Source organism: Lampris incognitus, chromosome 2, assembly GCF_029633865.1.
Source record: "Lampris incognitus isolate fLamInc1 chromosome 2, fLamInc1.hap2, whole genome shotgun sequence".
Taxonomy (NCBI): Eukaryota; Metazoa; Chordata; class Actinopteri; order Lampriformes; family Lampridae; genus Lampris; species Lampris incognitus.
This window is the reverse complement of record NC_079212.1, coordinates 39,298,111-39,315,691: the sequence shown is the minus strand read 5'-3', so window position 1 is coordinate 39,315,691 and position 17,581 is coordinate 39,298,111. Positions and strand designations below refer to the sequence as shown.

At 45.1% G+C, this 17,581-nt stretch overlaps 1 protein-coding gene across 1 annotated transcript in view; it reads left to right on the top strand.

Annotated features, from left to right (window-relative positions):
- The window catches only part of LOC130129971 (peptidase inhibitor 16-like), a 60,644-nt gene extending 45,177 nt beyond the window's left edge, over positions 1-15,467 (top strand). Inside the window, exons 5-9 of the mRNA XM_056299682.1 lie at positions 11,981-12,131; positions 12,480-12,547; positions 12,886-12,995; positions 14,369-14,460; positions 15,088-15,467. Coding sequence (XP_056155657.1) covers positions 11,981-12,131; positions 12,480-12,547; positions 12,886-12,995; positions 14,369-14,460; positions 15,088-15,464 — 798 coding nt within the window. The 3' untranslated portion in view covers positions 15,465-15,467. The remainder of the gene's footprint in view (positions 1-11,980; positions 12,132-12,479; positions 12,548-12,885; positions 12,996-14,368; positions 14,461-15,087) is intronic.
- Positions 15,468-17,581: the final 2,114 nt, after the last annotated feature.

The following is a 17,581-nucleotide window of genomic DNA, read 5'->3' as shown; positions in this document are numbered from 1 at the left end:
GTGTGTTGGGTGGAGACTGAGCAGTGGCCCCCACAGGACTGACTACCAGACTAGACGGAATGAACTCTTCCGCTTCTGCCCACTCAGATCTAGGTGAGTCTCCAAGTGATGAGACTGCTAGCCCCACTGCATCCCCTGAGACCGTCAGGCCATCTGCACTGTCCTCCTCATCGGACCCTGCGCAGTCAAGCAACTGACTGGTTGTACTGGACTCCTCACCCTGATCTAACTCAGGAAGGGGCAAGAAGTTGACCTCCAACAAACGGTTCCTGTGCACCACCCTGGTGTGCCCCTCTGCATCCTGAATCTTGTAGACGTGGATATTGGGGTTGACACCGACAACCGTGTACACTCCGTTCTCCCATTTGTCAGCCAACTTTCTCTTCCCTCGCTCACTCTGGTTCGCAACCAAAACACGATCCCCGACAGACAGGACAGTGCCCTTGGCATGTCTGTTGTACTGTCACGCCTGATGCTGCTGCTCAGCCGTGGAGTGCTTCTGAGCGATCTCCATTGCACTCCTTAGACAGGAAAGCAGAGACTGAGCATAAGAGTCATAATCAACAACGTGAGGGTCATGCAAAACCTGCCTGAACACAACATCCACCGGCAGTCTTGGGACACGCCCATACATCAGGAAGAAAGGTGCGTAACCCGTGGTCTCGTGAACAGTGGCATTGTACGCGAGCGTGAGAGAATGGATCTGCTGAGGCCACTGTTGCTTCTGCTGAAGCGGAAGGGAACGGAGCATATTCCCCATCGTGCGATTAAACCGCTCTGTCCCGCCATTACCCATAGGATGGTAGGCCGTCGTGTGGGACTTCGCTACACCCGCCAACCTGAGAAGCTCTGCAATCAGGTTGCTCTCAAAGTTTGTGCCCTGGTCAGAATGTATTCTCTCCGGAAACCCGTAAACACAGAATACATGATCCCAGAGTTTCTTGGCGACCTGCTTCGCTGTCTGATTGGCGCAGGGGAATGCGTGAGCAAGCTTAGTGAAGTGGTCAGTAACCACTAGGACATCGACCGACCGCTGCTTACTGTCCTCAGCGGACCAGAAATCCATACACACAAGCTGCATCGGTGCGGAGGTTTTAATGCTCTCCAGGGGCGCGCAAGCAGCTGGCTCTGGGGTCTTCCCAAACACACATCTCCGACAGCATCTGACATATGCTCTGATATCCCTCTCCATGTCAGGCCAATAAAAACGCTGCCTTGCAAGAGAGAGAGTATGGTCCTGGCCCTGATGACCAGCGTGATCGTGGATGCCAGACAGTGCCTTGTCTTTCAGACTCAGAGGTAAAACATACTGAGACCTCCTCTGCTTGGACACTGGGTCCTTTGTCACCCTGTACAAGACACCATCATTGACTTCCAACTTCTCCCACTGTTTCAACAGCCTGAGGACCTTCTGGTCAGCACCATGCCTCTCACGCCTCGATGGCCGCTTCCGAACAGCGACAAAGGGCAACACCTTGGAGATGCAGGGGTCCTGCTCCTGACTCAACCTGAGCTCCTCGGTGGATAACATTGGCAGTGTATCCTGACCACCCGACAGATGCTGAACGTGCTGGACCAAACTGAGTGCCGTGAATACTGATGCATCAGGCCAGTCACATTTGGCTTGACAAAAAGCCCTGACCTCAGCTGCATCACAAGCAAACCCAGATCGCGCACTACTCAGTGTTTGGGACTGGCAACTGAGTCTGAAAACATCCTGCACAGAGTCCCCCTCAACCCCGTCGGCTTCCTGAACAAGGGCCGGGTAGGGCTCCCTAAGTAGCCTCTGACTGACGGGCATGGAAAAAGGGTCGCGACTCAATGCATCCGCCACCACGTTTTTCTTCCCTGGCAGGTGTTTGAGATCGAAGGTGTAAGATGCCAACTTAGACACCCAGCGGATCTCACACGCGTCAAGCTTCGGCTTCGTTAGGAGATAAGTCAGCGGATTATTATCTGTCCAAACGGTGAAGCTTTGACCCTTCAGCCAGTGGCTGAACTTTTCACAAACACTTCACTTCAGCGCCATGAACTCCAGTCTATGAGCTGGATACTTCCGCTGTGAGGCACTGAGGGACTTGCTTGCAAAACCAACATGTCTGGCCTTGGACTCTCCTCGGGGCACTTGAGACAGCACCGCGCCGAGTCCGTCCAAAGACGCATCGACCGACAAAATGAAAGGCACCTCAAAGTCTGGATGGGCAAGCACCACACACTCCAGTAACATCGTCTTCAACAGATCAAATGCTTCCCCACATTCCACCGTCCGGTCTGCGGAGGTAAGCTTACGGAAGCTGCCATGGGGCTTCTTATCCTTAGCCGACCTCCCCCTCCTCTTTTGTCCAGCTGTAAGGGCGAACAGGGGCTTAGCCAAGGAGGAGCAGTTCGGGAGGAAATGCTGGTAGTAAAATACCATACCAAGGAAAGATTTGATCCTACGAACAGAAGGCGTGCACCCATCACCTTCCATGAGATCCTGCACTGTCATGTTGGAGATGACCTCTACTTTGGAGGGATCGACAGACACACCTCCGCCATCAACCACGTGGCCCAAAAACCGCACCCGCTTCTGCAGCAGATGACACTTCTTCGGAGCCAGTTTCAAGTTGTTCTCCCTCAACCTCTGAAACACAGTGCGGAGCCTCGACAGAGCCTCAACCTCTGACGGCGCGAAGACAAGAAGATCATCAAGATAGCACAAAAGCTTCGTGAAGTTCAGATCCCCAAAGATCCCAATCATCATTCTCATGAAGGCTGCAGGGCTATTACAAAGGCCCTGTGGCATGCGATTGTATTCATGCAACCCAAGGGGAGTCGTGAAAGCAGTGTACTTCTTGTCATCTTCATGCATTGGGATGTTGAAGAAGCCAGAGGTGAGGTCCATCGTACTAAAGAGGCAGTTACCACCCAGCGCGGCAAGACAGTCCGACTGGTGTGGCAAGGGATGAGCGTCTTTCAAGGTCCGAGCATTCAGCCATCTGAAATCAGTGCAGAACCGAAGCCCGCCATCCTTCTTCCATACCATAACCAGCGGTGAAGCGTATGCGCTCGAGGACTTCCGGATAATCCCTTTCTCCTCCATATCAGTGAGAACTTGTCTCAACTTCTGATAGTGGGCTGGGGGAACCCTCCTGTAGGGCAAGCGAAAGGGGCGCTCATCCACCAGATGGATGCGATGTGTGTATCCTGTGACCTCGCCACAGTCCAGAGAGTCCCTGGAGAAGATGTCATGGTACTCGGTGAGCAGCTGAGTGAGCTGGGACTTGCATGCCTCACTAACCTGACAGGAGCTGAGGTCAATGTCACTGAGTCCGAGCTCTGACAAACTCCTAGCCGGCTGGACAGGGGGACAGGCACTATCTGTGGTGTTGGACTCATGCCTCCCTGCAACTGATTGCAGTCCCTGGAAAACATTAAAGTCCTCAATCGCCAAGCATGGAAACACATCAGCCAACTTGCAGTTCCTTTTCAGTGTGATGGCTTTGTCAGATGGATTGACAACAGTCATGGGTACCCACCTATCACCCCAGAGCGGTGTGACAAGTCGACCTACGAGGACACTGCGTGGCATGGCCTTGGAGTCTGTCGGCTCCACAACAACAGTGCTTCCAGCTGACATAGGCACCTTAGCAGGAAGTCTGCCCCAGACTAAGCGCTCGTGCCTCGGTAAGAGTGTCACGGCCTGGGTGAGCTTAACAGTACCTATCTTCTCAGGAACTGCACCACCCCTCCAGCGCTCTACATTCGTGAACATGGACAAGAACTATTCAACGTCAGGACTAGACGGATGTTCCTGTCTGGATGCGATGTCCCAGTACTCAGTACCACTCTTGAGTACATGGGCCACATGTTTAATGACGTTTGTGCCGACTATCAGATCATCATGCTGACCGGGCACGACCAGAGTGGGTATGACAAAGGAAACACCATAAAGCTGCATGTTGAGGTCATAAAAACCATCAGGCCTAGTCTCCAGACCACCGCAGCCAATCAAGACAATGTTCTCTTCAGGCTGCTGCTTCTCAGGTAAAACACCCCCAGAGCGGAGCTTCTCTACTGCATTTTCACTGATACTGCATGACATAGAGCCAGTATCCAACATGCCATTAAGCTGCACACTCTGGTTGATAAGAACAGGAGCATAGAACAAGTCACTGAAAGCCTGAATCCTCTGTGTCGCCTGAATGACCATACGCGAACCCTGAGGTGCTTTGGCACACTTGTCTTCATACAAGTGAGCCAGGTCGGAGACATCAGTGAGGGATACATCTACATTACCCACACCATCCCTCTCTAGGTGTGGGTTTAGTAGTTTAACGGACGAGACTGACGACCAGCTCTTCCACCAGGCTGAGAACGGAGCTGGTTGGGCGGCTGAGGGTGAGGACAGTCCCTCTTCCAATGACCAGGAGACAAACAGTTTATACATCGGTTCTCCCGGCTGCAGTGGGAAAATGTGGAGTGATCCGGAGACTTACAAACCCTGCACAACCGCTGCGGTGCGTCTGGCACCCGCCCTGCGGCGCTAGCTGGCGGTTGAGTCCGCGTCGGTGTCTGGACCGCAGCGCTAACTGGAACCTGAGTCTGCATTGTGACCAAACGGTCTAGCAAGCTCACCAAACTCCTCATATAGTCATCACCGCCAAAGACAGGTGCGGGAGACGGTGTAGGACACCTTGCACAAAATGGTGTAGATGACGCATGAGCCGGGACGGGAGATGGCACCACCGGCACGGTCGTGTTCAAGTCGGGAGCCACGTCGACTACAGGGACATGAACCTGTGAATGGAACCTACGCTCTACCGCGCCTGCTTCACGTTGTCCACCTGCAGCAACACGGTACTTCCTCTCCAGCATGTGCTCATCAAGCCTCTCTTGGATCTCGCTAGCAGACCATTTCCCTGCGGACTTGAACTTAAAAACATTGGCAAGAGACTGATCTGGACAGTGTTTGATAAACATCATGCTTACCTCATGGCTTGGGTCTTCAATACTACGGCCTTGCCGCTTCAAGCATTCGTCAGCCACCTCCACTGTCTTATTAAGCCTAATCCAATACTCCATAGCGTCCTCACCTGGCTTGGGCAGCGTACTGTAAAAGTCCGCCAGGGGCATGCTCGAGTATGTGAAGTCACTAAAGTGTTGCTTCAGTACATCAAAAATAATGTGGGGGTTCGCTATGTGGTCGACAGATGTGTTGCGCAGCTTTATCCTCACCACGTCCCTTGCTTTCCCCATAAGCTTAGCTAGAATCTCATGTGACTGCTCACTAACTGGAATGGCTCGCTTCCTCAAATACAAAGTCATAAGGCTCTCCCACTCATGAACTGTAAACTTATCAGAGCTGTCGCCCCTGAAAATAGGAGGCTCCCTAGCCTCTGTCTGCATTACTACTCTAACACTAGGCACTGTCTCTGAACACTGTTCAGCAGACCTAGCACTGTCTGTGTGTGTGTTTCTAAGCACTTGTGTTTCCTGCAGCTTAGCAGTGATTGACTCTCCTATCTTCTCTGCTAACTGAGTAATGAGTGTGGCTAACTCACCCACTGGCTGCTCGCTGTTACCCAGCACAGCCCCTTCGCTGATACCTGGCCTGGCCCGTTCTACGTAGCGTGTGGAGGTGAACTGAGGAGTGCCAAATGTGGTCGGGTCTCTAGGTCCTGGTGCTCTGGTGTCTGGTTCCCCGCCCTCTAAGAGCTGCCCGAAACTCCTACCTACACCTAGCCGTAAACCCCCACCCACATCTAACTGGTACCCCCTCTCCATAGCACACTGGCGATCCAAAAGATCCTGATCAGCAATGTTACCCCCACCTACGTACGAACAACCCTCTGCCATGTTCCTACCTCTAACACTCAGATAAAATAAAAAATAAAATAAAAAAGTGAAAAGCTCAATTCATTCAAATAATTGAATCTAGAAATCACTAAGAGATTGAAACAATCACACACAATCAACAAATTCACCAATAGATTAATCACATATGCACATATCCAGTAGTTTAGATCAATAGATTATTCACACGAGTCCTTCAATCACATCAACATTAACCTTTTTTTCCTTTTTTTTTCGTGTGTTTTTCTTCCTTCAGTATATACAAATGTCCTGTTCACAAGCCCAGTCCATGGTAACCACAGCTATGACTGTCCAGTGTCCACACAGCTCAACTCCAGTCCACTGTAACATGAGTGTACAGTCTGTAGAAATACCTGAGGACGTCTGGGGCTTGATGACGACAGCAGCCTCCCGCGGCGAGCAACTGATGTCACTCTCAGGATCCAGGAGGGTCACGGCACCAATGTAACGGGGGCTGTCCTATGCTGTTCTATGCTGGTCAGCCTGCTGCATGCCCGTCACTCTCATCAGTAGCTCTGCGTTGTGTTCTAGTTGTGTGGGGCCCCAGGTGTTGTGGGGGGCCCTCAGTCTCTCATCATCATCATCATCATCATGATCAAGGAAGGAGCGGGGACACACAGGACTCTATTTGGCCCACCTTGCCATTTATTTTGGTTTCAAACCCTTCGACAACCGTCCAGTCCTCCAGCGGGAGCGGTGTTTCTTACGGACGTGGGGGTCGAAGTTCAACCACTGCCCGGACTCCACTCGTGTGCGTTAGAAGTAGAAACCGTCCACGGGACTCCGATGTAAGAAAGGATAAACAAGTATTTTATCCCACAGCTTGCAGTATCTTCTTACAGGGATACTCAAGGTTACGTTCTCCTCAACCAGCAAGACTGTCCCACGGTAAGAAACACGTGTTGCTCGGCTCGATTGCTGCTTGAGACTCCTCCCACAAAACAAAAATGGCCTCTCCCGCGTTCCGTCTTCCGTGTACCCATAAGACCTCTCTCTTAAAGCGACAGTACACGTATATGACGGTCGTTGTAAAACGCATAAAAGTAAATAATGACATAAAATAAAATGTAGTAAACACAAATAACAGCACACAGACAGGATTTGGTGATATTTCATACTCAAACAAAATAAAATAAAAACATTAATTTTAACCTGGTTACACAAGGAGGCCATCAAGACTTTGCTTCATAGTGAAGATACTGCGACACTTTCTGTGGTAGTAGATTGCTGGAATCTGTCCCTCAGGAATGTCTTTTGGCAGTTTCAAAACTGGTGCATGATTTCGTATCTGAGCTGCCCTGAGCAGAGTTCTCCATGGGTCGACACTTTGCAGTGAAACCAGCTTATCTGTATCATCAGAACAGTGGATAATGCACTCCACCCGTGGGCGCTTTGGTATTGGGTAAAAACTTGCTTGTTCACCAGTGGCCATATTCAGTCAGTTTTCACCTGCCACATACAAACAAATACATGTAACTTAGGTGTATGAACACTACTAAAACAAAGTTTACTTTGCTTCACCAGCGTCATATTACCATTATTTATCTTACATAGCCACAAATAGATACATTACCTAGTTGCTATGCAACAGCTGTATTTTGTCCACATGAGGCCGCTAAAATCAACACAAGATGAAAGTTCCTCGTAGCCACTTTAACTAATCATATTAACATATACATTAAAAGAACATGCTAACATTATGGGAAATTAGCTTACAATCTTCTCCAGAGTGAGACAAGAAGATAGATACCAGTTTCCTCTATATGTGTTTAGTAGAAAGCTATCTGGCTGCACGTTAGCCTAGCTTAGCACAATGAATGGAAGTACACAGTACTGGTTATCCTTGGTTGTTGGCCAACTAAGAACTGTCCCAGAGTTTAAGCTAGGCTAATCAGTACCAGGGGTGTTGAAATGCTATATTTGTAAAAATCTGGGCAAATACACAATCGTGAGAGGCACAGAAACAGGTTTCCTGAAAGAAAAATGAAATAGCTGCTCATTTGGAAAGGTTATCATGTATTATTTTACTTCTGTTAGTGTACCAAATAAAATGGCACCAGTGAAGTTGTGTCACCTTGGGTGATATATCTGGTCTGACCCATGGACTAACTGGCTTTGGTCTAGTTAGTTTCTTAGTAATGCCCTTCTAATTTAAGGTTCACAATCACCTCACACAATGAAATAGTATGGGTATATTATACATTTCCTGAATCTTTACAGTCCTGTGAGTATTCCAGTTTTTGTGTTTTGTGTCCCTGATATTCCTAGATGCCACAGGGCTAAAAGAAAGTATATAGTTTAGGCGAACATTGCAGAAAGATGTGTGTTATTGACGGGTTGAAGAGCTCAAGTGACCTCTATATTTGTGAGAAATATCCACAACAGGGCTTGAATGAAAGCTAAGAAGGTCCCCTTTAAAATGATACCAAAGACAATATTATAGAACATTGAAAAATGTCCTGACCATGAGGCTAAACCAGGATATGCACCAGCGTCTAAAATGCAATTTACTTTAGGGGGTGGTTAACTTCATGAGCTGATAACTGTGATACAGCTGCCACTCAGGAATGGTTATCATACCAAAATATCATCTACAGACATGGATCCTTTCAAAAATTATAAGTAAGTTTTGCCACCTTGAGTGTACCGAAATAGGAAATTTTGGGCTCTGGCCCATGGACTATTACAGTATATAATGATGTTGCATTTTTGCCAACATAGATTGTAGTTCGTTTAAATTTGATGTCATTTCAATATGTGTTGTGTAATACGGTTACCTACCACACCACTGGAGCCAACAGGATTTAGTCACCTAAACTAGCTTTCCAGTCTAAACCATGAACTTAACCAACTGCTGTTTGTGCCCAAATCACTGTTTCAGTAGAAGGACCAAGCCGGTCATTTTGACCGTTTTGGATTTTCAAAGTTTAATAACTGTGATGAGAACTTTGTGGAAAAAAAGAGATACAGTGCTGTCGCTCCCTGAATGCTCCTAAAATTGCCTATATTTACATTACAATTAGTTTTAGATCAATTGCACAAAAAAGTTATAAGATCTACCTGAAATTTGCGCGCAATTTGCGCGTCATGTCACTATTTATGACGTATGTTGGTTATGTCATGTCCTTCGCGAAGTTCATTGCTCTGCCCTAGAAACACACTAGCGTCCAGTGCAGAGAAATAATCTGAATTTGATTTTATGATTATTTCCAACATGTGTGGTTACAGACGCCATTTCAGACGCACCATGACTACCACCGAGGCGCTGCAGTATTTACAGGAGTTGGACATTTTAAATTGTTTGAAAAATCGTATTAAAGTTGTTAAAATGTTAATTTTGGTGTCAGTCGTGTCTTAACAGACATACTAATGCAAGGCATTTGTTTATTTTGACAGAATATAGAGTTTAAAACCTCAGGGGTGGTCATTTTGACTGCCCATGGTCGTTCTTGTAGTTTTTAAGTTCCAGACGTTGTTTAGGACTGTTTCAATGGTTGTTTTCAGTCCTTTTTTTCTTTTTCTTTTTTTTACATTCCACTTGTTATAGGCCTTTTTACGTTTGTTAGATTAGCAATATGTGTTTTCCGTTTTGTTGTTCAGGTGATATTTTCCCTTTTTCAATTTTGCTATTCAAGTTTGACCATGTTTCTCTGAAGTTTGAATTGTTTAAAAATAGCATTATAGTTGTTAAAATTGTAATTTTGGTGTCAGTTAGTTTCATAACAGACACGGTAACATATGCAATGCATTACTATCTCAATTGGGTATTTATCTTGACAGAATATAGAGTTTAAAAACCGGAGGTCATTTTAAGGTAGGAGTGAAATCCCGGTCGTTCTAGTGTTAAATGAAGTCCAACCTTGGGCAAATTGCCATTTTAACTTTAGATAAGCAAGTTTGATTCTAACCTTAGCAGACTACCTTTATCCACCCATGTCCCTTAATAATCTTAATTTAACAACCCTGTTCCTGAACTGGTTGTTCTGGGAGAACGTGAAGTGAGACAGCGGACGTTCTTTCCCATCAGCTCTACTTCTACAGATCAGGTACCTACACCAACATCCCTCCAGCTGACTCAGGGTCAGCAGCACAGCGGCTCATCTCCCGAACAGGAAATGGTTGTGCTGTTAAACCCCGCAGGCGTGCTGGGAAGGAAATATCTTAGTCAGCCTTGCTGGTGTCATTCTGGGGTCAGCATCAATGGTCGTGTCAGGGTCCGAATCAATAAGAGATGGAGCGAACAAAGAGGTCCTTGCTTTTTGAGGGTTTATTACACTGAGGAAACCCATGGGTCGTAGTACAAGAACCGAGACAGGGAGTGAGTCAGAGAGAGCGAGAACATAACTTTTTTGGAGGTTAATAGAATAGACAGCTCAAATGTAGCAGCCTGAACAAATATTATCACATTATGTCGTTGATTTCTGCAGAGACTTGACTTGACCTCAGAGGAGGTGATGTGAGGGTCTGGGTTGACGTCGGTAAGATGCAATGATATCCTGCATGCTTTTCATTTCATTTATTTTCCTCACCCTATACATTCCTTACTGTTTTTGACGACGTTTTTTTTGTAGCTTGTGCCTTTCAGGTGTGCTTTATGTTGAAACCGGACAAAAACTACCTGTATATCACATGTACACATACACATACACACACAAAAACACACACAAACATACGCAAAATAAGAGCTACCTTTCAATATCTCACCCAAGGTCACTTCCAAAAATCTGTGAATGATTTCACAATGAAACTGCATGAGACTTGTTACATGATCATAACAATGATCCACTTCATGCATGCGAAAGCTTTGCAAACAGAGAAACCCTTTGATCCAAAGGCAATAAAACGACGATAAATAAACAACAAATCGATAAAAATGTCATCATTCTAATGACAAACACATGGGATCGATAAAACCAGCAAATTCAGCCGGAAAAATATTTGTTAAAAGATGAACTAAATGGCAAATTTCCCCAACTTTACTTAACACTTTAAATACTAATTTTATAACTAAGCCCTACAAAAAACAGACAAATGCACTCGCAGGGGTGGGCAACCTTATCCAGAAAGAGCCAGTGTGGGTGAAGGTTTTGTTCCAACCGAGCAGTTACGCACCTGATCCCACTAATCAACCAGGAGAGTCTTTGCTGAGGAACTTGATTAGGAGACACAGGTGGTTAATTACTTGGTTGGTTGGGACAAAAACCTTCATCCACACTGGCCCTTTCTGGATAAGATTGCCCACTCCTGTGGATCGTGTCTCTATTCAGAGGATAACATCTGCCCCCTACTGGACATCTTACGCAACTGCAACACACACGCGCGCACACACTATTTATTTATTCTGGCTGTAGTCGTGTCTTTTCTCGTTGTATATCTGTTCATCGGTGTGTTCATATGTCATCTATCAATCTATCAAGGAATGTCCTTGTCTTGTGGAGGTCAGTTTAGCAAGAGGTGACAGAGGGCTGATCAGTCAATTTAGGAATATCAGCCAGAGCAGCAAACTATCACTAGCCACTAGCTAGATGTTGGAAAATGTAGCTGTGGCAGGTAAATTATGCTAGTCTGCAAGGTAATCTGATAAATCTAATTTGCCAGCTACCCATCATTTGGAGGCCATAATGTATTTAAGTATTTATTTTGTAGGTAAAACATCTGAAGGGTCTGGTGAAACGCAGAACAACCACTCTATCTTTCTCTTTGTCTACCCTACAAAGTAAATCATTGCTGTATAAATCTATTTTCTCAGTAGGGGAAGCAGAAGAACTATGCTGCCGTTTTAGGCCAACTGTACTAGTACTGTCCCAAAAGTATGAATACAGTTAGTTTGGATACAGTCCACATTAACATTTTAGATATTAAACATTTAGCTCATGTTCTTAGTTTATTGTTTTTATCCTGAAGACTGCCGGCCACATTAGATGTTGATCTTGTTTTGCAGTATGGCCAATATGGCCAACACTGGTACAATTGGCTTTGTGATGCTACAGTACCAATTGCTGTGTGTGCGTGTGTGTGTGTGTGTGTGTGTGTGTGTGTGTGTGTGTGTGTGTGTGTGTGTGTGTGTGTGTGTGTGTGTGTGTGTGTGTGTGTGTGTGTGTGTGTGTGTTTGTTCTCTCTGCAGAAATGGGACAGCAACCTGAAGGTTGTAGCTGAGGGCTACGCAGCTAAATGTGACTGGAATCACAACCCGAACTTAGAGGACACCGGAGAGAACCTGTTTGCTTCCACCGGTCCACTTGACCTGAGGATGGCACTGGAGAAATGGTTCCTTGGTGGGTTCTGTTCATATTTGAAGAATGCCATGCCGATATGAGGAGGGTTAGGGTTAGGGTTAACCCTGACCAAACATTAATTTCATCGGGCTGCATTAAATCCAGCAGCGACACGTTCTGCAGCCTCTGAGCAGCTATATCTACTCTATTATGTTTTAGTTGGATCTGATTTGATCATATCTGTTCTAATTTAATCTAATCTAAACTAGTATAATACAACATTGAAATCTATCATGATCTAATATTTAATTCAGTCTAATCAAATGTTATATAATCCAATATGGTAATATCTGATATGACATCTCTAAGTGCAATCCATTTTAATTTTCTCTACTTTATCTCTTGCAGAACATCTTCACTATGACTACGACAATAACAGCTGCCCTGAAGATGAGATGTGTGGACACTATACACAGGTCTCTCTCTCTCTCTCTCACACACACACACACACACACACACACACACACACACACACACACACACACACACACACACACACACACTTACATACACACATATTGTGTTTGCATGAATCATTTTTGAGTACGCTACATACCGAGTCTCAAATGAAAGAATATGGAATAGGGGAAGAACTGAATTTGTGTTCAACACTTACGTGTGAATACTACGTGTGTTTTAATAAACGTGTATGTACTTGCATGTGTGTGTGTGGTTGTGTTTGTGTGTGTGTGTGTGTGTGTGTGTGTGTGTGTGTGTGTGTGTGTGTGTGTGTGTGTGTGTGTGTGTGTTACAGATGGTATGGGCAGACACTCACAGAGTAGGCTGTGCCTTGCATCTCTGTGACACGATGGAGGGACTGGACTTTGAAGATGCCTCTTTCCTAGTGTGCAACTACTATCCAGCGTGAGTACATGTACTTTTACTACTACTGCTACTGCTATTACAACTACTGTTACTGCTATCACTACTACTAGTACCACTGCCACTACAGCTATGTACTCCCATGAAGTAGTTCTTATCGTAGCAAGGATATTTTTATAGTTTATAGTTTTAAGAATTTTGCCCTGCTTTTATTACTTGAACCGTTATTCCTGGTGTTATGATACCACTATAACATTACTATATTCTCCTGTACTGCAACTACTACCGCTCACTGCACTACAGCTACAGCACTAGTCAAGTCAATTTTATTTATATCGCTCAATATCAAAATTACAAATTTGCCTCAGGGGGCTTTACAGCAACATGCTCCCCCTAGACCCTCGTATCGGATAAGGAACAACTCCCTAAAAACAAAAACCCTTATAGAGGGAGAAAAAGAGCAACAGAGGAGGGATCGCTCTCCCAAGGCGGACACACGTGCAATAGATGTTGTGTGTACAGAATAAAACGCAATTTACAGAATACAACATTGAAAGATGATAACAGAATCATAATGGAATTATGAAGAATACTAGAAGAACCCCGCTACAATGTAGCGGTTTGGTTATCCACCCGTCTAAATCTCCCTCCCCTTCATCCTGCCAGCTAACCGCCTTTCCACCTGCCCCTAAACCCCCCCCCACTCCAACCCCCTCCCCTCAAATGCTCAGAATCATCTGAAATGCCGAGAAAAGTGGTTTTTAGCCATTTTTAGAAAATGCGTATTTTGCATAATTATGCATAATTATTATAATTATTTTAATTTTCTGCTATTTTTCTGGTCCTCTCTGGAACAATACCTACCACCTCCAAAAAAATTAGGATCATAAGTGCATTTTTGCAAAAATGCATATATTTTGCATAATGCCAAAACATTTCTAAGTCCCAGAAATTTTTTTATATAGGTGAAAAAATCAAAGATGCTCATAATCATCTGAAATGCCGATAAAAGTGGTTTTTAGCCATTTTTAGAAAAATTCATATTTTGCATAATTACGCATATTTATTATAATTATATTTTAATTTTCTGCTATTTTTTATAGGTGCCCCTGATCATCCCCAATAACCTCCAAAAAGAATCAAGGCCCCAAGTGCTTTAGTTTGGCCGTTTATAGACTCTCACACAGACACACACCACACACCAGACACACATTGTGAAAATACAGGAGTAGAATGAGGAAGAGGATGCTACAGCGACCACAGCTCACTGTAGTAGCGTGACCTGTAGTGGTCACGCTACTACGACTACAGTTACTGCAGTAAACTAAACTACGTCTGTTGCTGTACTGTGATAATGGCAGTTTTTTCTTGTGTGTATATGCATTTGTGTATGTGGGTTGCTTGTGCGCGTCCAGGGGAAACTATGAAGGGGAGAAACCTTACGTGGAAGGTGACATGTGCTCCAGGTGTCCTGAAAACATGCAGAAATGTGAAAATAACCTCTGCGGTATGTCTCTCTCCCTCTCTCTCTCTCTCTCTCTCTGAATGTCCCTTTATATCTGTCGTTCTCTTCATCCCTCTCTTTGTTTCACTCTTTCTTTTTATCTCTGTATCTCTCTGCCTTTACATCGTCCCTCCCTCTCTCCATTGCCATTTCTCTCTTCTATCCACCTTTCGATTTCTTCTTTTCTCCCCCCTGATTCTGACTCTCGCTCTTTCTCTCTCTATCTATTTTGTTTCTCTTCCTCTTACTCTGTCTCTCGATTAAGTTAAGTATGCTTTATTAGTAAAACTGTTATAATAAGCATCAAATTACAGCAGGAACTACTATTACTACTGCTGTTACATCTTTCTTTGCCTCTCTCTATCACTCTGTGTCTGTCTGTCTGTCTGTCTCTCTCTGTCTGTTTGTCTCTCTCGCTCTCTCTCTGTCTGTCTGTCTGTCTGTCTGTCTGTCTCGCTTTCTCTGTGTCTGTCTGTCTCTCTCTCTCTCCCCTGCTCACTTAGCTTTAAGCTAATGCTTTATTGATATGTAGATGGTCAAACCCAGCATCCGTTTTTACACGATCAAAACTGATTTAATACCACATGACAGACACAGGGCATTTTTAAACTAAGTCTTCTTCTTCTCTAGTGGCCGACACCGAGGACGGGGATGAGGAGGAAATAGCTTCTACCACTCCTCTTACCACCACAACCACACCACAACCTCCCATCCACCCCGAGACCACCACCTCTTCCACCTCCACAAAGGATGGGGTTGGCCCCGAGAGCCCAGCCACCCTGCCCCCGTTCCTGGGCACCGACCCCCCAGACGTCCCCTACACAATGTCAGAGAGCCCGGGGAACAAGGAAGAGGAGACAAGGAGGGAAGATGTGGAGAGAATGGGAGAAGAGAAAGAGAATGAGAGCAAGGGGGAAGAGATAGCAAAGGCTAATGCTGCTAGTTTAGACACATTGCCTGTTTTCTTTTCAATTTTCCTGGCTGGAGCATTGACTCTAAGGCTGTAAAGAGGAGAGAGGAGACCAGAAAGGTGACCTCAGCCCTCTTGCATAAGACTGCACAGTAAATTCTTCATTAAATTGTCATTGGAAGTTGTCTTGAAAGTAGCAAAACAGCTTCTTATCCCTCCCTTTCAGGAAAATATGGGTCTGTGAGTGATTCTTAAAGGGAAACTTTGCCGTTTTTCCAACTTTTTTTCTCCCCCATATGTCGGTTCGCTGCAATGCTCACCATAGGACAGGGCAGCACCCTTTCTGTCTGCCCGCTGTGTGTCACTGGGGAGCGTTATGAACAGGCCTAAAAATTATTGATGATTTCAGACTCGCGAGAAATACAAGATGTTTCTCTTCCTTGACTCTTGGTCAGGCCTCCAGAGGGAGGCAACAAGACACTCCTTCATTTAGATCATGGTAATTTTAAAAAGTAGAATACAAAAAAAGCAGAAATGGCCAGCAGAGGTGAAACAGTAGAGGACGTCGTGGATGAGGGCATATTTCATGATATTTTTGTGGCATCTACTGTGCGAGCTGGAGTAGGCTGAGGAGAAGTTGGCTCTGGGAGGGGTTGGATCCCAAAATGCAGTGCTCACAATGAATTCTGGGTACTGTAGAAACAGCTGAATCTGGTCAGAACTTTACTGTATGTAGAAAATTTGCATTTTCTCGGCCAATACTGGTTGTAATTGGACATTTTGCTTCTATAAATTCAGCTAACATTCAAGACGGGCGTTACATCCACAGTACTGACGGTGAAATTTCCCTTTAATGATTACACAGACGTGTGTAAACGACTTCTTCTTAACTATTAGCCAGCAACTACAGGGTGTCAACATATTTCTGGTATTAGATATTTCTTGATAGTATGCTGTGTTGAAAATAACACAAGATAGTGTCTCAATTTCTGTACATGGATCCTTTAAAAAGCATCCCGTCTGTTTTAAGAGTGTCATTGAAACACCGTCAAACTCCTCTGTTTCAGCTATAGCGTTACTTAACAGATCCTGCCTTCGAGTCATCTTCAGAAGTTCTTACAGATGAGTTCGGTAGCTGTAGATAAGACTTGTGGTGGATTCAGGGGGTTTAGGTCCGAGATAACGTCAACGTGGACACTATGAGTAAAGTTGTTTTCTTGATGCTTAATGATGTGGAGATATTTAGCAGGTCTGGGACGATCTGAACAAGAACGCGTGCGCGTTTGGCTTGATGTCAATGTTTTATTATCAAGTTTTGGAGCCGGTGTAGATGCAGATGCAGAGGAGATGTAGAGCGCACGTTCGTCCACCACAGATATGATGACCGCCACTGTTTCCACCATGTCTGTGACCACCCACATACCATGGAAACACAACGGTTTGGAAACTTGAAGCTCCCGGAGATCTCAGCTTTCCAACCGGTAATTACAAAACCATTGGGCTGTTCCCGTGCGATCATCTTGTAGTTAGGATATTTCTGACATGACTTGAAGGCCGTAAGATCCTACAGGGCCGCTGGGCGTGTCTCCTGCTGTCGCTTGGAGGCTTCGTGTGAAGGTTTATTTTTTTCCTCTTGTTTTCACACTTTAATTATGGTCTTAATTTTGAGAGTTTTCCAAATTTTGTTTCCTTCTGATGTATTTCACCATTTGTTGTTCTATCTTTTTGCAAAGCACTTTGGAAAATGCGCAGAGATTAGTGCTATTAAATGATTGTTTTATTAATTTTATTCATGAAACCCTGTTGGGAGGGAGGGTTGGTTTTGCTATTGAAATTTGAAATATTTAGTTGAAATATAATTGAAGTATAGTGAACTAATATCCACTCGCAATATCATCAGCCATCTGCGATACCAAGAACACAGCTTTTCATTTCTGCAGAGAGAACAAAAAAAGGGGCACCGGTGTTGAATAGAGAGAGGAGACACCGTCAGTCCCATAGCTCACACCCTGTCAGGACCACTAACCCAAGAGATAAGGATCTCATGCAGAATCGAAGCTCGTGTAACTATTTTCACTCTTAACATATCACACTTGTACCTGCACAGATCTCATTAGAGGGCTCAGACTGGAACAGCAAGGGCGTCCTTGTGTTGCTCAAAGACACTGGCGGGGATTTAACCCCCTGGTTTCTGAGCTACAGGGCAGTCTCAGA